Below are 27,047 nucleotides of genomic sequence, written 5' to 3'. Positions count from 1 at the left end.
TCATTCCTAAATTTATTCCATTCCCACTTAATTCCTTTCCTGCATAGCAATCATGATTCCATTAACATAATTGATAATTAGAAAATAATGATTAGTAATAAAATAAAATTATTTTTATGACAAATTTGCTCTTTTGTATTTTCTTTAAAAAATATTTATTCATATTTTATTGAGTATGTTGAATTCAATTATATAATAATAATATTTTCAAAATTACTTACGGAAGGTTATAAGCAATTTATAAAATATATCATATATTATTGAATATATATATATATATATTATTTTTTACGTAATAAATAATTTATTGACTCGTTAAACATATAAATTATATCTTTCTGCCAAATTATAAAAAAATAATTCAAACAATTGAATAGACTAATGTATTTAATCAATGCATCTACCATTATTTATTCAGTACCCAATTAAAGAATTTTTTTTGAATTAATAAAATAATTAATATCAAAGTAATATCATCATTTCTTACCATGCATACATAATTATTTCTTAATACTAGATATAAAAAATATTCAAATTTAATAACAATTAAAATTAAATATTAAATTAATATAAGACGAAAAAAGAAAAAAAAAAAACTTCATTCTCTAGATATTGGGAATAACTAATACCACGGCGTTTGTTTCATTTCCAACAAATAGATTCCCAAATGGGATACCTATTCCATTTTCCTACTTCATCTCCTATTGCTTCTCTAGAAGAGTGCCACGTGGATAATCTCAAGTGAGAGAAAATATATTGTAGAAATTGTTCGGGCACCAGAGAGAAAATAGAAAAAATTAACCCAAAAAAAAAAGAAAAATTCTATAGCAAGAGATAGAGAATATTAGGAAACAAAATTTGTTTTTTGTCACTACAATAAAATAGAAAATTACCGTTAAAAAATATTTAATGATAATTTTAATAATATCACTAATATATATTTAGTGACAAGAATTATTATTTTATCACAATAATGAATTTTAAAATTTTACTGGAGATAATTATTTTATAAAAATTGTAATTACCAATCAGCCTAGTAGAAACAAAGGTATCAAGCCTATACCTTTACATTTCCAAACTGACATGGCATGGTAAAAAAATAAGTCCAATTCATCGGATGACTCAACATACTACATGGAGGCCACGCCAAGCAAACTCACCACATCTCCAGGTACTTGATCTCCATCTAACTCTCTCTATATCCGCGGAATCAGCCTTAGCTAACAACAAGTAACAAACTTCTAGATTTTTAAATTAACTGTAATCACCACTCAAATAGTTACAATTCTTTCAAAATAAATTCTAATCAATTTTTGATTCTTTTGTTAGTTAGCTAACATTCATGGATTTCTAACGATGCGCAGCTTGATGCAACTAACCCTCGGATATCAATCTAAATCCCTCTATATATAGAGGTCATATTGCAATAAAAAAGGTAACTCAAGTCATTCACACTCTATACTCTTTTTCTCTCCGCCAACAACACAGATTTATGCTTTTCACTCATTTTTTGCACGCCACCAGCGCACTTTAGCTTATATTTTGATCCTTTATCACTTATTATATATTGTTGCACTATTATCCTTTACCAATTTTTTTTTTCGATAATTCGATAACTGATTTAAGTGTTGGAATGCTAATCCTTATTTTGTTGGATGCTAATCCTTATTTTGCTGGTGAGTCCTCCTCTAATCTTAATTTTTTTTGTTTTTGAAAATTCTTCAACCATCATACTGCTATTGAACCCCGATACATATCATTTACTATGGCTAAAACCAAAAAAATTGTAATAGATGATCATTAGCCACAATTACATGATGGCTATTTGCAGCAAATGAGACTAAAATATTAATTACAACAAAAAATTATGAGCTTCATCAAGTCTAAGAATTATAATAAGTACTTTGGTCATAATTAAGCTGATGGAAAATTAATATTGATTATGTATGGTTAAAACTCAAAATTTCATACGATTTTGGTCAATAGTATGATTTATTATAATATTTTTAAGTTGTACTAATTTTATTATACAGAGTAATCCAATTTTTCTTTATTGAAATGATATAAGGAGACGAAAATGACTATTTCTTTAGAGACTCTAAAAAAATTTTATACAATAAAAGAATTGTTGAAATTGCACATACAAGTGCATATACGCGAACATGGAGATAGCCTAATTGTTTTCAAATTTTCAAGAAATTATATATATGTTTTCTCTGTATATACATATATTTATTATAATAAGTGATATCAAGTGTTTGAATATGAAAATGAAAGCTACAAGGAGTTTGAATAGTGCAGAAAATGGACAGACAGCTCATACCTTTGTTGTATTCTGAGAGAAAAAGTACAGAGTGTGAATGACCAAAAGTGGCATACCCTTAGTGAGACCTCTATTTGTAGACAATTGTATGCAAAACTCAGGAGTTGGATATGGGCAATTTGCATACCAACCAAATCCCTTTGATATTAGCGGACCAACGTATATGATTTGGACTAATCCTTGAATAGTTATAATGGGTTTTGCCCAGTTAAAATGAAAAACAAGAAAGGTGATTACCACCTGCTTGATCCGACTAGTCCCATTGCCCAATTATCGATATCTTTTAAATTCTAACATTAATTTCTGTTAGTCATTTTTTATGAACCGACTAAAATATCTTTGTATAGTGTGAATTATAATTTTACTGATTTTTTAAATATTTGAAAAAAAATATATGGACAAAGTAAATACCTTTTTTTAATATAATTTTTTAAAATTTTTCATTCACTTGGTCCGATTCTTTATAATTTTTTATCTTTCTTATAAAGAAAAAAATATATAAAAATAAATAAAATTGACAATTCCATACATTCATCATATATTATGATAATTTTATAATATTTATAATTATATCAAATTTTATAAAAACGGATTATAATTTACTCTAAATTATATTTGAAAAGAGGTAGCCCGCCAGTTTACATTTCAGCCATATCTGCCAGTTACGACTTGCCAGGAAGCCACATGCTACGGTCAGAGTTGAGTAATAATAATAATGAGAAACACCTTGTTCAGGAATCCTGCTATTATCTTTTATCAAGACGGATGTCTTTCAACCTAATCTACTTAATAAATATAGAAAATCTTTCTGTCGCATGTTGACCACGTTTTGCTTGACTCTACCCTCCACCATCGACAACTTCACCGCAGCCAACTTTGTTTCACACGTTTTCCAGATTTGTTGCTTAATTTTTTTTTACTATTTCCTTGATTAGTAAGAATTATCACGACCAAGTATTATTGAAATCCACCATTCTCTATCCCTGTACCTTTTCTTGCTTTGTACAGAACTTATAAAGATTTAATTTTATTTTTGAAAGCATGTTGGCCTGATCATGAGCATAGAGAAAAGATAATTGAATTATATGTTCTTTTTTAAAAAAACAAAATGATCATTAATTAAACCTAAGGATCGAAACTGTTAATATTTTAAAAACTGAAGAACTAAAATAAAATTTCAATATATTTAAAGATTGAAAATGAATTAGTAGTAATATATGAAAACCAAAACTGTAATTATCCAACGACAGGGGTACGAGTAGCATCCACGCGATACTCGGAAATCGGAATCTTGTGTAATATTTAATAGTCAAGATCTGAATTACTGTTAACCATAAGCTTCAAACTGCACAAGTATATACAATATTTCCAAAGTACATTTGTTTTTGAAGAGTTGCATTTATTAGAATCCAAAGGGAAATAGTTAGGAAAGCATTTACGTACCTGTTCGGCTCTATAATTCAACACGTCAAATTTACTTTTTGAATGCAAGCGAAAACTTTTGTATTGTTTGACCTTGTAATCACTTTTTAAAGTAAATTATATCAAAATCAGATTAATTTTGATGAAAGTTAAATGTTGTATCTTTTAATCTTGCTGTATTATTTTTTTATTTGATTAAACGTTATACTTCATTAAATAATTCTTTAATACTTTTTATTAACATTAAAAATGAGGTTACTTTTGAAATTGATATTTGCATAATCATAAATTCAAACCCTACAATTGGTGCTTTTTTTAAATAAATTATTTTAAAAGTAATCATCTTACTATAATTAATATGCAATCAAGTGGCCAAATTGAAATTAAATATAGAGAAGAAGGGACTGGGGACCTGGCAAGGCGTCTGCGGGCGACTTGTTTGAACCCAAGACAACGTCAATTTGAGATTTCTCAAGTAATATTCAAAGTAAAACTCATGGGAAGAGATGATAAACTATTCAAATTATTAAAGTAGATTTGATCTGTGCTCAATTATATGTCCACCAGCTAATATAATAGATGATGCCTTTGCTCATATTATACCAACTTGCACCAATTTGCCTATAAATAGACCAACTTGGTTTCGCCAATCCTACCAACAATCCATCCCCTGATCATTTATTTCTCCACACAGCTCTCTCTTTCTCTCAGCTTTATTCTGCAATGGCTAACAACGGCCCCGGTGCTCAGGTGGCGAGGTACGTCGGCGCCAAACTCACCCGCCACGACTTCCCGCCGGACTTCATCTTTGGTGGCGCCACCTCCGCTTACCAGGTCTCTATTCCTATACACACACAGACACATGTGTGTATGTGTGTTTGCTGGCATTATGAGAAGATATTGATGTAGCTAGCTACCTAGCTAGGACTGTATGAGCTCGACGTGTTTCTAGCTTTTGGTTGGTTATTTTGGGTATGTTAATTTGAGTTGGAATGTTTCAGGTGGAAGGTGCTTATGCACAGGATGGTAGATCATTGAGTAATTGGGATGTTTTTGCCCTACAGAGGCCTGGTCTGATCATCTCTCTCTTCATTCGTGAATCGAATTAAATTTTTTTATTTCGAATCATGTGTCATTTTTATTTAATTTCATAATAAAATAGAAACAATTTTGTGTGGTGTGGTTTTTAATTATTGCTAATTATTATTTTATTGGAATGACAGGTAAAATTTCCGACGGTTCTAATGGTTGTGTTGCAATTGATAATTATTATAGATTCAAGGTAATTTATTTTTTTAAAAAAATTGTTAGATCCATATTATTACTAATTTGGAAGTTCATATTTATTTATTTATTATTTTTTTTTAAGCTTCCGGTTACTGACTGAGCTCATGTTCAATTGACATCGCAGGAAGATGTCGCGTTGATGAAAAAGTTAGGTTTAGACTCTTATAGGTTTTCTATCGCATGGTCTAGAGTATTGCCCGGTACGAAAATTTTAAAGAATAAATCATAAATTTCTTTTTGACTAAAAGTATGTTGATAACACTGATAAATGTCGCTTATTAATTAAGCAATATCCATGATGGTTGACATAGTCCATTAATATGATATTTTAGGTGGAAGATTGAGTGGCGGTATCAACAGAGAAGGCATTAAGTTCTATAATGATCTAATTGACTTATTGTTGGCTGAAGGTTACTATTCTATTTTTTATTTATTTTTTTAAAAATAGTTTAATTCAGATTTCATATATATATATATACATATTTGCAATCTCATATTTTAATTTTTTTTTTATAGGAATTGAGCCTTGTGTTACCATTTTCCACTTTGATGTTCCCCAATGCTTGGAAGAGGAGTATGGTGGCTTTTTAAGCCCTAAGATTGTGTAAGTAACAAATTTTCGTGTGTTGAAGCAGCTTGTTAATTCTTACTAAATACTTATTGACTGCAAAATTTTGCAGTCCCACATGATAGGGTTCGACATTTTCATTCTTTGTTTTAATTGAATTTTAAAATTAATTTCTTATTTATTTATTTATTTTTTGTAATAGGCAAGATTTTGCCGAGTATGCAGAATTGTGCTTCTTTGAATTTGGTGATCGGGTGAAATTTTGGGTCACACAAAATGAGCCAGTTACATTCACCAAAAATGGATACGTTGTCGGATCTTTCCCACCCGGTCATGGTTCAACTTCAGCACAACCTAGTGAAAATAATGCTGTAGGATTTAGATGCTGTCGTGGAGTCGACACTACCTGTCATGGTGGAGACGCGGGAACTGAACCATATATTGTGGCACATCATTTGATTATCGCTCATGCTGTAGCTGTTGATATATACAGAAAAAACTATCAGGTCTGATTATTTTTCTAAATGAACATTTTTACATTTTACAAATCTAAACAATATATAAATTTGACACCCTAATGGGTTAGATGGGAATACATGTTCACAACACTTTATCAATGTTACAATCTTTTACCTAATAGAGTATTTAGATTTTTTATTTCTCATTGAATAGACATAGAACTACTACGAAATAACTTGGTATTAGTTTTGGTTCTTTTGACCATACACAAAAGATAAACTACATATATATGTATATATATATATATATATTTGTTATAAACTACATTCTTTTTCAGTGTTGGTTTTGTTTTTCTTTTGTATAATTTTCTGTTAGGTCAATATCCTCAGTTATAGAACGATGGCTCCGTATTTCTTGTATATTAATTAAGATTTGGAAATTAATTATTGAAAAATAAATATTAATTTGTACAGGCTGTTCAAGGTGGAAAGATAGGGGTTACCAATATGTCGGGATGGTTTGATCCTTACAGTGATGCTCCAGCTGATATTGAAGCTGCTACAAGAGCTATCGATTTTATGTGGGGATGGTAATTAATATCTCATACACCCTTTTCATAAATAAAAAATATAATCCTTCATCGATAAAATATAATTTTTAATTCCATTGATCTATTTCAGGTTTGTAGCACCAATAGTAACCGGTGACTATCCTCCCGTTATGAGGGAACGCGTGGGAAATCGGCTACCGACATTTACACCAGAACAAGCCAAACTTGTAAAAGGATCTTATGATTTTATTGGAATGAATTACTACACTACCTATTGGGCTGCATATAAACCAACCCCACCCGGTACACCACCAACTTACGTATCGGACCAAGAACTTGAATTCTTTAGTAAGTTTTTCCAACTTCTTTGAATAACAATTATCATATACTATACCTTTTGATTTGTCTAACTTGAAAACACTAACATCTATTACTTAATTTTGTTTCTACCTCTTTAGCTGTGCGAAATGGGGTTCCAATTGGCGAACAGGTAAAATTAAATACTCTTTCTCGTTTTTATATTACTTAATATAATTTTTAACCAGACATTTTTTTCCCTTTTTTCGTGAATATAAAAAAATTTCTGAGATGTCATTGTTGTTACTCGATGCTAGGCTGGTTCGGAATGGTTGTACATCGTACCATATGGAATCCGAAACCTTCTTGTTCACACAAAGAATAAGTATAATGATCCTATCATTTACATCACTGAGAATGGTAATAGTCATTTTATTTGACTTTTTCCATGCGATTTATTTCAATCATGCTATGTAGTTAACATTTCCCATTTTTACATGTAGGGGTGGATGAAAAGAATAATAGAAGTGCGACAATTACCACAGCTCTAAAGGATGATATCAGAATCAAATTCCATCAAGATCATCTGGCCTTCTCAAAGGAAGCCATGGAGTAAGTATCTTTATTGTTCAACTTTTTTGTTTTTTTTTTTTTTTTAATTTTCTTATTTCTTCTTTAACTCGATAATTTTTGTATGCTTCTGTAGTGCGGGAGTTAGGCTCAAGGGCTATTTCGTATGGGCACTGTTTGATAATTATGAATGGTCTGAAGGATACTCAGTTCGATTTGGAATGTATTATGTAGACTACGTCAATGGTTACACCAGATACCCCAAAAGATCGGCTATATGGTTTATGAATTTCCTGAACAAAAACATCCTTCCACGTCCCAAGAGACAAATTGAAGAAATTGAAGACGATAATGCATCAGCAAAAAGGAAAAAGGGTCGTTAAAGCCTAATGCTTTGAAGTAGAAGAGAAGATTCGTCTTTGAGTCGTGCCCTTTTCCTGAATAAGATGATGGTTTTTCTTCTTGACTCTTTATATGTAAACTTAGTGACAATGTTATGCTTTGTATTCAAATAAGCCCTTGAAGCGCCTGTTGTAGTTGTAATATTTGTTGTTTTTTTGAGTAAATTAAGGTTTTTTCAACTTTATTTTCAATTCTCCTTTTAAGGCACAAACGTAAGAAAATGGATTAAGGATTGGTTTTGACCATGTATTTATCTCGACTGTCACATGTCAATTAATTACGTATCCAAATTATTAAAATTAAAATGGGCACATCAATAATACCTTAATCTAATAATTAAAATTAAAATACAATAAATAATAAATTTATAGTCATGGGCTCCCAGCAAATATTTTGATATTTGTCCCGTGTTACTAGTCATGTATTTATCACTTTAAAAAGACCTTCCTTTTGACATGATGGTGACTGCAAAGCAATCAGAACATACTTGCTCTTATATATTTGGTAATGAAAACTTGCTTAATAATATAAAAATGAATATTCTTACGTTATATATCAAAATCAAACGAAAAGGAGCTTTATCCCTTCTTAATACCATAGTTTCTCTGTTGACTTCTTTTAACAATTCCTGCAAAAAGTTGTTTTCTGATATAATTTTTTTCCATAACTAAAAATAAAAATTTATAGTAAATGATCATTAGCACCACCACGCGATGGCTAGTAATTGTTGGTTTAGCAAATAATATAAAAACAATAACAATAACTAAAAATTATAGTAAATGATTTGATTATGGCTGTTGGCTCAGAACTATAGTAATTAGTACTTTTTCCATAGCCAAGACGATTGCAAATATTAATTATTTATGGTCAAAATTAAAATTTTTATTATCGATTTATTTTATTGTAGTTGATCGTATTGATGTACTAGGTTTTTAAGTTGTACACATTAGATTGTGGTGCATAATCTTATTTTCAGGGTTAATTAAACTTTAAGGAAAAATCAATAAAATTTTTAATCCTGTAATTTAGTGAGATGATATTTTTTGTCCTGCATAAATTGATTTTTGCAATTTAATCTTGTAATTTTAAAATTTTGGTAATTTTTGTTTTTCTTTTTTGCTACTTTGGCTGAAAAATTGCATGTGATTTGCACTTGACCCAATTAATTTTTAATATTAGTCCTGTAAATCAATTCTCGTAGGACCAAAAATATCACACCCACATAAGCTACAGGACTAAAATTATAAATAAATCAAGTAATGTGTAAGTTATATGCAATTTTTTGACCAAATTTTGAGAAAATAACTAAAATTGTAAAAAGTCTAAAGTTGAAGGAAAATCAATTCGTGCAGGACCAAAAATGACACCTCCATAAGTTACAAGACTAAAATTATATTTTCCCCTTACACTTAACCCCCTCTCAAAATGCAATGTTACACTTTTCCTTAGAAAAATTTGGAAATTAGACTTACACATCCTTTGAGAATTCTCCATTTACAGCTGACCCCTTTTCATTAAAATTTGGACAGAAAATGCTGACGTTCCAAAAAAAAAAAATACAAATTTTTAATTTTGTTCCCTCATTTTAATATTCTCCTAGTAGTATTTTTAAACTTGTAAAAGGGTAAGTGTAATATATATAAAGTTAAAAGAGTCTAATTATAATAAATATTATTTCCCAACTATAGCTATTGGAAAAACAATACTAGTTTATAAATAAAAAAAAAATAGTCATTGTTTCCTTCTTATTAATAAGTGTACTTCTTTTACTTTAGCATGGAGTGAGGTGATACTATTATTACATTTATTTTTTGAAGCAATAGATGAACTACTTGATAAGACAATTCCAAGGATATATGCAACAATAATATCATATATATAGGAAGTAAAAAGAGTACAAAAAGATGACCAGTTTTTTCATGCATTAACAGCTACTTTCTATTTAATGGCTATAATTTGACTTTATATATATTACATTATTCCCTTAAAAGTATAAAAATATTACTAGATGAATATTGAATGAGGGATAAAATTAAAAATTTATGTAATTTTTTTGTTAACATCAATATTTTTCATCTAAACTCTAACAAAATGAGGTCAGTTGTAAACAAATTTTTTTTGGAAAGGGTATAAGTGTAATTTCAAAATTATTTTAAAAGAAAGTAAAATTTCATATTTTTAGAAGAGATCAAAGTGTAATTGGCACGTTGCAACCAAAATGTCCCTTCAAATCAGCTAATCCCTAGGTCCATTAGCATGCTACTTCATGCTAGTGTCGGCTGAGGGAGAAATATCTACTACTACCCAATTTTACTTTTTTTTCTACTAAAGAGAGCGGGTCCTGGTTTATTTTACTTCACTTCTTGAGAGGAAATTCAATTCAAAACTTGATACAAGATTGCATATCTAGGGGAAAACATGGAGAGACAACTCCACCTACTGGATCCTCTTCTCGCCGCACCCTCCTAAGGAGTTCGCCTTCCACCACTGTAAGCTCATCCCTTGCAGGCGACCCAAAGGGTAAACGCCCTTTTGGGGCAATCGATGCCCACGCCTCCTAAGCGGGCAAATGTTGTTGGAATATATGACCGATAAATTAATAAATTGATCCCTATCATCTATGGTAGAGGACAATTTTAGTTAATATAGTGTTAATAGGATGAATACAACCAACTTCATTTGGCCTTCTTTATCGTGTGCACTATATTATATTGTGTTACACGCATGTTACGGAGAAAGCTCATAGATCATCTTACTAATAAAGTTGAGTCATATGTCGGTGAATATGAAGCCAACTTTCGACGGTTGATTTGAAATGTTTCAGGTCGAGAATCTCGAAATTTGATATTAAAAGTTACATGATCAAAATTGCAATTGAAAATTACAACATGGACTATCACGTCATAAAATTCACCGAAAGCCCCAAGTTAGGTGTTGACATAGCTGATGGCGTGGAATTTTCTGTCAAATCGGCCGAAAAGGACAAAAATTCCACAATTTTTTAAGTTACAAGACCAAAATGCGAATTTTAATTTGAATAGTACCAAAATGGCCAACCTCCGAAATTTACAGGATTAAATTATTTTTTTTTTACAAACAACGGTTAATGACGCCGCTGCCCAATTTTTAAACATGACAATTATACCCCTAATTAGATAGTTTTAAAAAATAATTGTAATTATACTAGTTTTTTTAACAAAAGTTCCCCCAGGTTTTTTTAATACCATTACACCAATTCTTTTATTGTGTCAATAATAACTTAAGTTGATTCTCTTTTATTTTTTTTTTAAATGTGATTTGTTGATTTATCATTTTATTCTTATTTATGATATATTTTAAAATATAAAAAATTATTTTTTATATGAACACAGAGACAGCATGCTCCAATGACTAGTACATATAAAATAAAACTAGATATAAATAAACTATTTAATTTTCATATATATCTAAACTGCTAAATTTCGATTGGCTTTTGTTTGGTCCCCTCCTTGCTGCTGGGATCAGTGAGAAAGCGCATCCTGCTAGAGCATAGTTGGAGTCAATCTGTATGCTCATTTTTTCTCCTTGAGGGAAAGATTTCTCCGACTGTAATGATAGTTTACTCCACTGGTAATGGAGACAAGTGAGCTTCAGAGCACTTAATTAAAGGTGTCAATAATGAACAGGTTGAGTTGCTCGTCGAAGAGTGCGTAGGGAGAAGCAGGTAGAGCTATCAGATCAAGAGCGGGAGCATGGGTGTGAGATCGCCCAGGGGCCATTCTGGTGGTGGAACCGTAGAACCTCTTGCAGTAGGGAGCGATGTGTTTCCCTCAAATGAGTCACCTCCGATGTCTGAGTTAGCCATTTGTCACTCCTTTAGCTCAATAGTTCCCACAAATGGTGTCAATGATACGTACTGAGGTCCAACAACACCACAATGGTTGAAGGATTTTCATGAAAATCCTAAAATCATCTGGGGACTAATCTGCAAAATAGAGATCAACACTCCAATGTTAAATCAGTAACTAAATTACTGAAAGATAATGGAAAGTTCTTGAAATAACGCAAGACAATGGTGAAATAAGCGATGTTGAGTGATGAAATATAATAATGGGAGCCAAAAGTAAGCTTATGGAGTGCAAAAAATGTGTATCCGTGCTATTTGCTGAGAGATAAAGAGTGTAGATAACTCCATGACCTCCATTCATAAGGGGGGTTCAGAGTAAAATTCATGAGTCAGTTATAAAAAGTTGTATATCATTAAAAATCTATGGATATTAGCTAACCAACAAAAGAATTAAAACCTGATTTGGACTATCTTGACGATGTTATCACTGTTTGAATAGTCATTACCTTGTAAACCTAAAAATTTGGGATGTTGTTACCAGCTGATTATTTTGGCAAATTCTGCTGATATAGGGGGAGTTAGTTGGAAATTTTTTAGAATGATGTAGCCTGAGGCATGGAGAGTTTGTCTGACGTGGTGTCCCTATTGTTCATTGAGTTATCTTGCTAAATCGGATTTATTTTTGGGCCCTACCATATTCATTTACATGTAGAAAATATGAACTATATACCTTTGGCTTGGGCCTGTTGGGCTAATCGGTGGGAGCTCACTTCATTGTTTCATGCCTTTGGAAAGATAATTGAGGGGGAAATCGAGTATAAATAGACTTTAAAATCATTCTAAGAGGGACTTTGGGGGATGTATAGAAGAAGAGAGTCGATAGCATGAGACCTCACATGTGTTTGAAGTGTGCTTGGATTGCTTGCGCTTAGTTTATTTCCTATTAAATTATCTACAGTGACAACTCTATACATGTGCATTTTTTGCCACCGATAATTATATAAAATAAAAATTATTGTCACTTAATATATTTTTCAGTGACAATTTTAATATTATTCCACTAATACCATTTTCAATTTTTTAAGGCTATTTTATGTGCCTCTACAACCATGAAAATTGCCTTCAATACATATTGAGGCAATTTTCATAGTTGTAGAGGCACATAAAATAGCCTCAAAAAATTCATATCGTTGTAGTATTTGTTGTGGATTATCCACAAAATACAAAACCAATTTAAAATTAAAATAAAAAAATATTATTAATTTACTTTCGTATAAAAGGCATTGTTTCAAGTATACACGTTTTTCAGCTCTCTCGTGACTTTGTGAATTTTCTTGTCTTCTTAATAAGGCATGCCGATAATGTGTTGCTGCTGTACATGTACTAAAGTAAGAATAATATGATTTAGTCCTGACAAAGATGGACGAATTGTGGTTTTGATCTGATGAGATCAGACTGATTTTTAGGCAGCCGTTTGTTTTGGAACTTTTCTACATGAGAGACAGTGCAATAAGCTGTACTCATCCGAAATGCAGGTAGGACCAAAGAAGTGTGGACACTGGACGGATACATTATTCACCTCGACGTGTACGTCTCAATTTACATTATAATTTTACCCCCACTTCGTTATAATTTATTTATTTTTATTTGTAATTTCATAAATTTAAGAAAATAGATGATTGAATTTATTTTTATTTGCAATATTTTGTTATAGGATAATTACGTCGAACTTTTCTAAAATTTGACATAGTTATGAATACATTTATTATTTAAAAAATTACAGATTAATACCCCATAATGTTTGATGAAACTATGTAATTCTTGGACGTGGATCTGGTATTATCATCTTTGTCCTTACTGTAAAATATATAATCGAAAGAGGCGGAGGGAAAAAATTAAAAAATTGAAAAAGAAATTATCTACTTGGTCCACAAAAAAAATTCAGAAAATTTTCAAAATGAAATAAAATTATAATTCATAGTGCATAAGGGCATTTTGGTAAGTTTATCATAAAAAATAGATAAAAACCTAACAAAGACTAACGGATTGGATTAATTATTAGACAACCGTTAAAATCAGAGGGGTATTAATAATTTTTCAAATAATGATGGAGTATTTATAATTATGTCAAATTTCAAGGGAGCTCATTATAATTTACTTTGTTTCATATATACTGAGTCTGCATAGATATTAAATAATAACCTGTATTAATGTAGGAAAAAATGAGCAACCCGCTTGTAATTTACTTTTTTTCATACAGGAAAAAATGCAAGCAACCCTTTTGCGATATCGCAAATTACCCCTTATGAAAAAATAAATAGCGGTTTACCTCTCTGTATTTTTTAAAATACAATAATTTTGCTTCCTATGATTTTTAAAATGAAGAAATTTACCTCCTTATATAAGGAGGTAAATTGCTTCATTTTAAAAAATATAGGGAGGTAAATTACTATATTTTTTTTCATAGGAGGATAATGTGCTCATTTTCAATATCACATGGGGACAAATTGCTATTCATCCTTTTCATATATATTGAGTTTGCAAAGATATTAAATAATAACCTGTATTAATGTATTTGCGAGGCATGTATTAACCTTGGGAATTAAGCTAGCTTTGGAATTTAAGTTTACATAAGTAATTATAAACTTATGAATACAAACACTATAATTACCAATTTTTTAGAATCAATTATCGCAAAATTAATTATCTCATAATCATCAATCTTACTATTAATATGCAATCATCTACCAAACGCACCTAAATTACGTAGACAAGAGATGAAGGACCTGACAAGGCGTCCGCGTCAACTTGAAAATTCTAAAGCAATAATTCAAAGTAATATTTGAATTTACTTAATTTTATAAAGTAAGATTCATCGTAGTAGAAGAAATTATTCAAACATATACGAAAATAGATATGAACTCTGCTCAATTATATGGCCACCAACTAATGTAACATATGATGCCTGTAGTCCTGGACGTGTATGAATTTGCACCAATTTGCCTATAAATACACCATCTTAGTTTGGCCAATATTCCTACCAAATCCATCCCTTGATCACTTCTCCACGCAACTCTCTCTTTCTCTCAGCCTTCTGCAATGGCCAACAACGTCACCGGTGCTCAGGTGTCGAGGTACGTCGGCGCCAAACTCACCCGCCACGACTTCCCGGCGGACTTCGTCTTTGGCGGCGCCACCGCCACTTACCAGGTCTCTATTCCTATACACGGACAAGCAAGCTAAGCTCGACGTATTTCTAGGTTTTGGTTGATTTTGGGTATGTTAATTTGTGTTGGAATGTTTCAGGTGGAAGGTGCTTATGCACAGGATGGTAGATCGTTAAGTAATTGGGATGTTTTTGCCTTACAGAGGCCTGGTCTGATTCTCTCTCCCTTTACTCATAAATCGAATTGGATTTTCTATTCCAAATTATAATGCATTTTTTTAATTAATTTTCTAATAAAGTAAAATCTCTTTTGTGTAGTGTGGTTTAAGTGTAGCTAATAATTATTTTTATTGGAATGACAGGTAAAATTCTCGATGGTTCCAATGGTTGTGTTGCGATTGATCATTACAATAGATTCAAGGTTATTACAAGTTTGAAAATTATTATTAGTTTTTTTTTATATATTTTTATCATCGGGCTACGAACTCTAACTCATCCTCAACTGACACTGCAGGAAGATGTGAGGTTGATGAAAAAGCTGGGCTTAGACGCTTACAGATTTTCTCTCTCATGGTCTAGAATATTGCCTGGTACAAAAATATTGATTAATTCAGCAATGTCGATAACACTACAAAATGTTGATTAATTAAGCAATATCAACCGGGGCTTACTTAGTTGTTTAAAATGTTATTTAAGGTGGAAGATTGAGCGGTGGTATCAACAGAGAAGGCATAAAATTCTATAATGATCTAATTGACTTCTTGTTGTCTCAAGGTTAATATTTCATTCCACATTTATTTTATTAAAATGGTTTAGTGCAGATTATATATATACACATTACACACACATTATTTACAATCTCATTATTTAAACTCTTTTTTTATATAGGAATTGAGCCTTTCGTAACCATCTTCCATTTTGATGTTCCCCAATGCTTGGAAGAGGAGTACGGTGGCTTTTTAAGCCCTAGGATTGTGTAAGTAAAAAAAATTAGTTCCACAACATAGATCAACAATTTCATCCTTCGCTTTAAGCGAATTTTAATAATTTTTTAAAATTAATTTTTTTTTTATCAACAGGCAAGATTTTGCTGAATATGCAGAATTGTGCTTCTTTGAATTTGGTGATCGAGTAAAATTTTGGATAACTCAAAATGAGCCAGTTACATTCACCAAAAACGGATACGTTCTTGGATCCTTCCCACCTGGTCATGGTTCAACTTCAGCACATCCTGGTGAAAATAATGCTCTAGGACATAGATGTGCTCGTGGAGTAGACAATACTTGTTATGGCGGAGATGCAGGAACTGAACCATATATTGTGGCACATTATTTAATTATTGCCCATGCTGTAGCTGTTGATATATACAGAAAAAACTATCAGGTCAGATATTTTTCAAGTTAACATCTTTGCATTTTATTAATCTAAAGATATATAAATTACACTGTAGTTAATCCCCATCACAACACTTTGTGTATGTTACAATCTATTACCCAATATAGTATTTAATTTTTTTTTTTTTTCTCATTGAATACAAATAGAAGTACTACGATATAACATTGCATTAATTTTGGACGATCAGGAATTGACTTAGGTTGGTAATTTTTTAAATTAAAAACAAGCTCGATTATTCTAAAGTTGGTTATATTTTTCTTTTGATAATACACAAAAGATAAACTACATTCTTTTTTAATGATTGGTTTGGTTTATTGTATCATTTTTGGGATAATTTCACTTTTCATACCTAATTTTTTGTGTGATACATAAAATAACAACCAAACATGTCCTTATATAGACAAGATGTCCCCTAATTTTCGCCTCAAAATTGGGTTGACCATTTGTTTTAACGGTCAACCTAACGGTGAGTATTTAGGCGGATGAAAATTAAAAATTTTAGGTACCATGACTGATGACTTGTAAACCTGGAGTACTAAAATTGAAAAAGAAATATACTTTGGATCCAAAAAATAAAATTATCCCTATCATTTTTTATAAGATCACTTTCTCAGTTCATCCTCAGTTATAGATCAATGGCCCGTATCTCCTACATATTAATGAAACTAAAGTTGGAAAAAAAATATTAACTTGTACAGGCCGTTCAAGGTGGAAAGATTGGGGTTACTAATATGTCAGGATGGTTTGATCCTTATAGTAATACTCAAGCTGATATCGACGCTGCCTCAAGAGCTGTCGATTTTATGTGGGGATGGTATGTAATTAATAATTTTATATACATTTTTCATCAAGCTAAATATAATCCTTCATCATCGATAAATATCAATTTTAATTTCACTCTTTTATTAATTCAGGTTTGTAGCACCAATAGTAACCGGTGACTATCCTCCGGTTATGAGGGAACGAGTAGGAAATCGACTACCTAAATTTACACCAGAACAAACGAGATTGGTAAAAGGATCCTTCGACTTTATAGGAATGAATTATTACACTACTTATTGGGCAGCATATAAACCCACCCCACCCGGTACACCACCGACTTATGCTTCGGACCAAGAAGTTGAATTCTTTAGTAAGTACTTTCAACTTCTTTGAATAACAATTATCATATACTACACCTTTTGATTTATCTATTTTTTACCTAACTTTTTAGTGGAGCGAGATGGCATTCCCATTGGCGAACAGGTAAAATTAACTACTTTTTATTGTTTTTACATTACTTAAAATAATTTCTAACAAGATTTAATTTTTATTCTTTTTTATGAATATAAAAAGATTTCTGACATGTCATTGTTGTTATTCAATGGCAGGCTGCCTCCGAATGGTTGTACATTGTGCCATATGGAATCCGAGAGCTGCTTCTTCACACAAAGAATGTGTATAATGATCCTATCATTTACATCACGGAGAATGGTAATAGCATGCGATTTTATTTCAATCATGTTATGTGTAGTTAACATTCCCCATTTCTCCATGTAGGGGTGAACGAAAAGAATGACAGGAGCGTTACAATTGCCGCAGCTTTAAAGGATGATGTTAGAATCAAATTCCATCAAGACCATTTGGTCAGCTCAAAGGAAGCCATGGAGTAAGTCTCATTGTTGTTTGTTTTTTAATATCTTTCTGTCATCAAAGTAAAGTGTAAATTTTGAATTTAATTGAACAAAATTGCTTTTTTAACTAGATATTTTTTTGTATGCTTGTGTAGCTTGGGAGTGAAGCTCAAGGGCTATTTCGCATGGTCATTGTTTGATAATTATGAATGGGCAGAAGGATACACGGTTCGATTTGGAATGTACTACGTGGACTTTGTCAATGGTTGCACCAGATACCCCAAGCAGTCAGCTATATGGTATATGAACTTCCTGAATAAAAGCATCCTTCCACGTCCCAAGAGACAAGTTGAACTAATTGAAGACGACCAAGCAGCAACGAAAAGATCAAAAAAGGGTCGTTAACCGTTAACGAATAGGTCAAGAGTAGAAGAGATGCTTCATCGTCGTTCATGCCCTTTTCTTGAATAAGATACATGGTTTTCTGTTTGAGTTCTTATATGGGAACTTAGTGACAAACTTAAGTTGTGTTCAAATAAGCGCTTGAAGCGCCTGTTGTAGTTGTAACGTTTGCTTTCTATCTAGTAAATTAAGGTTTTCGGCTCTATTTCGGTTCTCCTTATGTAATGAAACTCTCAACTATGAAATCCAATAGTACTTCTTGTCATCTTGTCTATGCATAAATCACAAATATGATAAACCGGAAGTCTTTATTAAGGACTAAAGATTCATTACTCGTAGATGAACATAAGGAAAAAATAGTTGGACTACATATTTTTTTTGAAAAGACAAAATACTCATTAATTAGGTATAAAGACCGAAACTGTTAATATTTTAAAAGTTGAAGAGCTAAATTAGAACTTCAATATGTTTAGGGACTGAAAACGGAAATGGTAGAAGGTGTGGTCTCATATTTGGGATTTGGTGGGTTTCCTGTAAATCCATTTCAATCAGCTACTGGTCCGCCTCTACCAATTAAAGTTCCATTTCAACCATTTGACATTGGATAGGTTTGAAAATTTCAGTAAATAATCTACTTCTTGGTTCCTGATATGCTTAACTAGTGAATCAATCCTCTCAACTTTATTTTTTTTCTAATCTTAACTGAGTGACATGTTTGTAACAGGAATTATAAGTAGAGAATAGTTCATTTGTGCAATGTATTGATTACAAGCATGCAAGATCTCAGATAAGCTAACAAGAGGAATATGTTGTCGGAAAACTTTCTATTCTCTCTGCTGTGCCATTGCTCATGGCACAGCCTCAGCGCCATTCTCTAAAGATGGTGTTGAGCATACAAACGCCATTCTGCGCCATTTGCTCAATCAGAATGTAGACAAAATAAGGGCTGAAAAATTAGGGCTTTTAGTTGCAAAAGAGAGAAAAACATCGCAAAGGAGAGGAAAACTGCATCACAGCAGAGAGAATAAAAAGAATAATGATGATGAGATTGGGGAGGATTTGGATTTTGATTGATGGATATTTTATATTTATTTTTTTTATAATGATTATGTAGGATTTGTTTAATCAATTTGCATTTTTTGAACTTTTTTTGTTTTCCTTAAGACTTGTTATTTTGCAAATTTCTTTTATAGTATGATTAAAATAATTTATAGTATTTATATTTAATTATTGTATTATGGATGTGAATATATAATTTATTTCTGTACGTGTGTACCGTAGTTGATTTAATCAACTTTTCATGTTTATAATTTTATTATCTGTCACTAATAATTTCAAAAAACTTAATTATTTTATAACTTTCTAAGCAGTAGGGATGTGCAATCAGGCTAGGGGAACTGGGGCACGGACAGGGTTTGGTACTCCTTTTACCAGTTCTGAGGCAGGTCCGGATTCGGAATGGGTAACGGGTTTTGTTACTGACCCGCCCCAAACCCTTCCCAATTTATTTTTTAAATATTTTTTATTATTTATTTATACATATGTAATTCATATTAATAAAAAATGATGGTATTATATGTAAATTCTTAAATAATTTGGCATATATCTTAACTCTATGTAAGAAATACAAAAAGTAAAAAAATAATTGAATGTATTATTGTATTATATAATTCATTTTAGATAAAAAAAAATTATGTTAATTTACCTAAATTTACAATGATATTTAGTATTAACTATAGAAAAAATTAGTTGAATATATTATTTGTATTATATAACTCATTTTAGGTAAAAACATCTATGTTAATTTAAATTGCATTACTTATTGAGAAATAAAAAATGAGATGAATGCATAGTTTATATTGTATAATGCATTGTATATCAAAAACTATGTTAAAGTACACAAATTTAAATGATATTAATTATTAAAATAATAAAAAATTATTTTGATGTATTCTTTGTATTATATAATTTTTTTAGATCAAAACCTATGTTAATTATTAAATTTAAAATGATATTACTTAGTAAAAAAAATAAAAACTTAGTTGAGTATATACTTTGTCTTATACAATTCATTTTAGATTGAAAACTCTGTTAAAGGATTTAAGTCTAAATTGATATTACTTATTTAACAAATAAAATATTAGTTGAATGTATTCTTTGTATCATATAATTCATTTTAGATTAAGAAAAAAACTATGTTAATTTAAATCGATATTACTTATTGAGAAATTAAAAAATTAGATGAATGCATTATTTATATTATATAATTCATTGTATATCAAAAACTATGTTAAAACACCTAAATCTAAAATAATATTACTTATTGAAATAATAAATATTACTTGAATGTATTCTTTATATTATTTAATTTATTTTAGATAAAAAAAAACCTATTTTAAATAATCTATATCTAAAAGGATATTACTTATTAAAAATATTTTTTATTTAAAACTATCTACATCTAAAATGATATTATTTTTAATACATAATTTGAGATATATACTTGTATAAGATACGAAATTAACAATCCAACTAAAAAGTAATTTTTTTTAATTTCATCTTTAATTTTACTAATTAGTCAATTGATTCACCCATTAACAATTTAACTCTTTAGATTTAGTTTATTCATTAAGTGATGAAACATTCTAAAGAGGCGATCGTGGCAAATTTGGCGGGTCGCCATCCGGGGTAGTTTGGGGACGGGTTTTTAAGGAGGCAGGGCTAGAGGTGGGTGTAAACGAATCGAGCTCGACCAAAAATTTGAGCTCGAGCTTGGTGAGCCGCAAAAAGGCTTGAGCTCCAGCATATTGTCTGGTGCTTGAGCTCGAGCTCACGAACAAGCTCAACTAATTTCTTTTTAAAATATTTGAATATTTAAAAAAAATTATAAATTATTGTACTTTGAAATACAATATTAAAAAATTTATTCATAATATAAATTTATGCATTTTTTTGTAGTGGATAAACAAATCATAATGATAAAATTCATTTGAATTATTATAAATATTTATTCATAAAATAATTATCAAAATTCACTAAATTATCGATTAAGCTTGTTTTTAAATAATATAAACTAAAATACCATAGTTTAATATCATCTAAAACTAAAATTTGAGATATTGACCAATAATTCTAATATTTAGTGAATAATTTTATTTTATTGTAATGGATATTGAAATTGTTACAATAAAATTCACATGCATTATATTAAATATTTATTTAAAAAAACTATCAAAACATACTAAATTATTCATTAAGCTATTTTTAGCTAATATAAACCAAACTACAATATTTTAACATCATCTTAAACTAAAATATTATATATTGGGTAACAATTTTGAAATAAATGCATTTTTTTGTATTGGATATTGAAATGATAACGATAAAATTCATAAGAATTATATTAAATATTTTTTTACGTATGGAGAAAAAAAAGTATTTAAATACTATTTATAAAAAAATTGTCAAAATGTACTAAATTATTGATTAAGCTTCTTTTTAGATAACACAAACTAAAATGCAATATCTAATATTTTCTAAAATTAAAATATGAGATATTAACTAGTAATTCTAATTTATGGTGAATTTTAAATATTTATTTCAAAAAATAAAAAAGTATCAAAACTTGCAAAATTGTTGCTTAAGGTTGTTTTTAAACAATAGAAATAAAAATATCATATTTTATTATTATATAAAATTAAAATGTGAGATATATTGACTAATAGTTCTAATATATAGAGAATTTTGATAAACTTGATATAATATTGAATATTTATTAAAATAATATTTATAAATAAAAAATTAAAAAAAAAAAGGAAAAAAGATGTGAATTCACAAGATGGACAGAAAAAACCAAGTTCAAGCTCAAACTTGAGAAACTTGAGCTTAAGTCAAGCTTGAAGAGGAGCCGACTCGTGGGCTCGGCTCATCTTGCACCCCTAGACGGGGCTACAAAACTAGTGGGATGGCTGGGATTTCACAAAGTGGGCTGGGTCTCGGATTTGGACCCGCCCTGTTTTCATACTAGTAAGCAGGCATCATCAGCTTGGAAGGTGACAAGAAATAATATGAACAGTTGTTGGATACAAAGTTGTCTACTTGGGGACTTTTAGGAATCTATTTCATTAATCCTTCAATTAATATAATTGCTCTCTTCTACAACTTTCCTAGTTAAAAGTATTGATAAGTTGGAGTTTGGCATGCTTTGTTGTTGATATGATATTTGATATGTTTATCTAGAGTTGACATGGTTTATTGCTAGTCGATTTCGCTTGGATATATTTGTCGTAATTGAGGCATCATATTAGATGTGTGAGGGGCAAAAATGTAAAAGAAAAAAAATAGGATATTCCCACAGCAAATTCACAGTCAAAGCGTGTGTTTCCCAATTTCTGTACGGAAGGGGTTATTAAACTTTATTTTATATCACAGGAGGGTATTTTGATACTTTAATTTCATAAAGAATTTTCTAAACATTCCTATTATCACAGGGGGTTTCTGAACTTTTCCCCAAGGATTGATGATGAAGGTCGAAGCTTAATGATGCATATCTTCATGTTATATATATATACTGTGAATAGCTCAATTAGGATGTTATTCAAAACTAATGTTTTTAATTGGTTGTCGATTGGGAATCGGATCTTAGGTTGGTCCTGATATATGTATAAAAATATCGGATCTGAGGCCGGTCCTGGTATATATATAAAAATCAAGATGGTCAACCTAGTAACTCCGGCCAATCACCTTATATGTATATATATAAATAGAAAGAAAAAAGAAAAAAGAGAGAGAAAAGAAGAAGGGGGACGATGTCAGACGGCGAGTCGAGCTGGCAGCTCGATGGGTGAGTTGTGGCGTCGCATTGCAAGTGGAGAAAAAGGAAAGCGAGTTGGTGGGGTTAGGGGAAATAAGAAAATCATAGGTGGAGGGTGGGTAGGAAGAAGAAGAAAATGAGAGATGGAGGTGAAGATGGAGATGAAGGTGGAGGGTGGGGGAGGAAAGAAGGAAAGGGGTAGGTGGGGAGTGAGGAAGGAAAGTAGTTGGTAGGAATATATTAGTTTGTATATATATATATAATATTTGTTATAATAAATGATGTGGAATGCTTGAATATAAAAGCGGAAGCTAAAAGGAGCTTATACATGTGGAAAAGGAATACAAAACCCGTGGCCTTGTTCTTTCATGAGAGAAAAAGTGTGGAGCATGAGTTACCAAAAGTGACTTACGTTTTGATTGCACTAAAACCTTTATTTATAGGCAATTCTAAGCAAGATTCAGGGATTGGTTATAGACAATCTGCGTTATGGTCTCAACCTTTATTTTGTAAGTTAATCCTCTTTTGTCTCGATCATATTGTAATGTTGTTGGACTCCAATACGCATCATTTGTTATGATAATTAAATTCCCGCATTAATAAACTAAAAAAGAAACCAATCTTAAAGTTTGATGTAATTACACATCACCCTCTTATTATTTGCAAAATTATCAATATCCCCTCATTTTAATGGTCATCCAACAACCAACCCAATCCGCTACTCTCTATTAGATTTTTGCCCATTTTTTATCGTGAATTGTTTAAAATACTAGTATGAACTAGAATTATAATTTTATTAATTTTTAATATTTTGTATTGAATTAAATAAATAATTTTTTTATGAATTTTCAAATCTTTTCCTCCACATTATCCGATCTTCTACTCTAAATTATTTCTGAAAGAGCTTTCGGTGATTTCACCCTTCAGCCAGCTAGAAGTTGGGAGGAAGTCCACAAGCTATGCTTAGAGTTGGATGAAAATAATTAGAACTCATGATCTATATTTTTTTTTTTATTCATACATGCATCTGCTCACGACTCACTCTCACACTCACACTCACACATGCTCCCAATTAACTTGGATCTCAACATTTTCATAAAGAAATACAAAGTCCCAAACCAGATATATCCTGTAAAGGACAAACACGTCATCTACTTTTGCCATTCGAGCATTCGATCTAAATTATTGAGATGTCCCTCAAGGGACAAACACGTGGTCTACCGTTTGTCCTTTAAACATTCCGCTATTCATGTTTATTGTAAAAATATCTTCAAACCTAATTTTACTTAATAAATATAGAAAATGTTTGTGTGGCATGTTAACCACGTTTCGCTTGGCTCTAGCCTCGAGAACTGACAACTCACGGGAGCGACCTTCATCTCATATCACATCACTATCATAATTTGTGTCCCCTCCTTCATGAGTGCATTGTCAGTATCACGACAAAGTGTCAGAATCCGGTAATGAATTTCAACCTTTTCATACTCAGGCAGGTGGTACCACCAATAATGTTTTCATTTCTCGCACGTTCTAAATAAGTTTGTGATTACGTTTTCAAATTTTATCAAGTATTTGAATATTTATTTGTAAAAAATATTTATTTTATTTAGTTACGATATTAATTGAATAAATATATTGCTTAATTTATTAATATTAATATAATTTAATAATTATTATTTAAAACGAAAAAAATACTTGTGATGAAATGTAGAGCATTATGGTATCCATTCCTCGATAAACTTTGATACTATATCTGTGTGGTTAATTGAATTGAGTTAAATTCTTTTAAAATATTGTCTTGTTTCATTTTTTTTTTTTGGAAAAATTGGACTAATTGATTCCCATTTATCATTAATTTTTGGAATAATTATGACACCCTCCTAAGAGATTTGATATTATTACATATAAATTTCATATAGTTTAAAAATTAAATTTAGTATTCTTGATGTTTATTTTCATCTAATAAATAAAATTTTTTATTATTCAAAATTCACAAAATTTGTGTGACATATTAATTTTGAAAATAAAAATATATTTAATAGATAAAAAAAATCACTACAGTAACATTAAAAGATACAACTTTTAATTTTATTGAAACATAGTCGTGATATAATTTAATTCCAAAAGTAATTATTGAAAAGGAGTGAATCAACGTCAGGATTTTTGTTTATACTCGAAACACAGATTTGATCTATTTAGCTGTAAGGACAAAATATAGTTAAATGCCTTCTTGTCTATTTTTGTCGGATTATAATAAATGGAACTTCGAATATTTAACCAATCCCATCAAACTAAAATGCTTTGAATTATATAAGCTCTTTAAAAAAAAATTAAATTTTATAAGCTTTATAAGTTTAATATGTCATACGACAAAAATATCCTTATTCAGACACACTTTCTATCTCTCTCTCACACACACATTCTCTCTCTCTCTGTTATTTCAAAGAATTTTATTGCTGTTTAATTTTTCTTGCATTGAAAAAGGGAAAATATTTTATTATAAAAATAAAATTGCTATTGAAATTGTATTTACTGAAAATATAATTTCAAGACATTATACGATTAAAAATAGTTATTGCACTAAAAAAAATATATGAATTATATATTTATGTTAATATTCGACTGGTGTGAATATACATATATATGCTATTTCTATTCAAAAGTTTAGATAATAGCTCGGTATTTTTTTATTTTTGTATAAAATATCATCGATTAAGTTTTTATTTGAAATTAAATTATTGTGTACTATTTATAAAAGTATATGAAAAATATTTAAATACAAAGTATAATATAAAATAAAGACTTATTTGATTTTATTAGTATCATATCATTTTTTATCATTTAATTAATAAAAAGACCTTATTATGTCTAATGTTCTAATATTTTATTTTATAAAATGTGAAATTATTTATAAACTTTAATATCTTATTGTACCAGATATTTTAAGTGTTTATTTTTAAAATAAAATTTAATATTTTATAAATTTTTAAAATATCTGATAAGATATTTTAAATGAATTTAGCCAGACGACTTGTGAAAAGTACTCGTGGCCCAAATTGAACTTAGTTATTGAGAACAAGGGATGGGGGGACCTAGAAGGCGTACGAGGGTGGGAGACTTGTTTTTACTCCACAAACGTCAACTTGAAATTCAAAAGCAATAATTCGAAAAAATTGTAATTAAAAAGTGTAGTATTGTTTGTAATATTAATCATATAATTTTTAATATAATCAATATTAATCTCATATTTCAGAAAATAATTGCACAATTAATCCCAAGTTAGTCGCTGAAGCTGCAAAGTTGGTCCGAAATATTGCAATTTTTTGACAGTAGGACTAGTTTTGCGATGTATTTCTAAAGTGTAAGACTAATATTAATTATTTATAAAAATATGGGACAAATATTATAAATCACCTTATATTTTGGGGCCAAAATTATAAGTTTTTGGCAATAATTCAAAGGAAATTTATCTTAGTAGAAGAAATTATTGAAATGGATGTTACAGTAAAAGCGAATTCTGCTCAATTATATGATGGGTGTGGGTCCTGGAGGGGCATGCAGTGCACCAATTTGCCTATAAATGCCACCACCCTGGTTTCACCAATCCTACCAACAATCCATCCCTTTAATTGCTTAGCCACACAAAGTCTTATCTTTCTCTCAGCCTTCTGCAATGGCTCAGGTGGGGAAGTACGTCGGCGCCAAACTCACCCGCCAAGACTTCCCGGCGGACTTCATCTTTGCCGCCGCCACCTCCACTTACCAGGTCTCTATTCGTGTATAAATGTGTGTGTGTTTGCTGATTTATGTGAAGATATTGATGTACCTAGCTAGCTGGCTAAGAGCATATAAGCTTGTCGTGTTTCTAGCTTTTGGTTGTTTTTGCTTATGTTAGTTTTGGTTTGAATGTTTCAGGTGGAAGGTGCTTATGCACAGGATGGTAGATCACTGTGT

General features: G+C 30.4%; 2 protein-coding genes across 3 annotated transcripts in view; both read left to right on the top strand.

Moving 5' to 3' along the window:
- Positions 4,364 to 27,047, top strand: part of LOC105173929 (beta-glucosidase) — a 27,036-nt gene continuing 4,352 nt past the window's right edge. Inside the window, exons 1-13 of one of the 2 annotated variants that reach the window (XM_011095849.2) lie at positions 4,374 to 4,579; positions 4,747 to 4,816; positions 4,969 to 5,027; positions 5,157 to 5,232; positions 5,365 to 5,442; positions 5,549 to 5,636; positions 5,803 to 6,106; positions 6,533 to 6,648; positions 6,740 to 6,957; positions 7,068 to 7,099; positions 7,224 to 7,326; positions 7,410 to 7,518; positions 7,613 to 8,062. In XM_011095849.2, coding sequence (XP_011094151.1) covers positions 4,469 to 4,579; positions 4,747 to 4,816; positions 4,969 to 5,027; positions 5,157 to 5,232; positions 5,365 to 5,442; positions 5,549 to 5,636; positions 5,803 to 6,106; positions 6,533 to 6,648; positions 6,740 to 6,957; positions 7,068 to 7,099; positions 7,224 to 7,326; positions 7,410 to 7,518; positions 7,613 to 7,859 — 1,611 coding nt within the window. In that variant the 5' untranslated portion in view covers positions 4,374 to 4,468 and the 3' untranslated portion in view covers positions 7,860 to 8,062. Of the gene's footprint in view, positions 4,580 to 4,746; positions 4,817 to 4,968; positions 5,028 to 5,156; positions 5,233 to 5,364; positions 5,443 to 5,548; positions 5,637 to 5,802; positions 6,107 to 6,532; positions 6,649 to 6,739; positions 6,958 to 7,067; positions 7,100 to 7,223; positions 7,327 to 7,409; positions 7,519 to 7,612; positions 8,063 to 27,047 lie in introns of those variants that run through there. The other variant, XM_020697813.1, reaches the window with a different exon arrangement.
- On the top strand, positions 14,664 to 18,545 carry LOC105173883 (beta-glucosidase-like). The gene is made up of 13 exons (XM_011095784.2): positions 14,664 to 14,914; positions 15,011 to 15,080; positions 15,233 to 15,291; positions 15,385 to 15,460; positions 15,567 to 15,644; positions 15,759 to 15,846; positions 15,950 to 16,253; positions 16,964 to 17,079; positions 17,180 to 17,397; positions 17,479 to 17,510; positions 17,636 to 17,738; positions 17,805 to 17,913; positions 18,034 to 18,545. Exons 1-13 carry the CDS (start codon positions 14,804 to 14,806, stop codon positions 18,281 to 18,283), a joined length of 1,614 nt encoding a protein of 537 aa, XP_011094086.1. The 5' UTR covers positions 14,664 to 14,803; the 3' UTR covers positions 18,284 to 18,545.

The sequence above is a fragment of the Sesamum indicum genome, linkage group LG11 (assembly GCF_000512975.1).
Source record: "Sesamum indicum cultivar Zhongzhi No. 13 linkage group LG11, S_indicum_v1.0, whole genome shotgun sequence".
NCBI lineage: Eukaryota > Viridiplantae > Streptophyta > Magnoliopsida > Lamiales > Pedaliaceae > Sesamum > Sesamum indicum.
The sequence above is the reverse complement of the archived record's forward strand: the minus strand, read 5'-3'. Positions and strand labels throughout refer to the sequence as shown.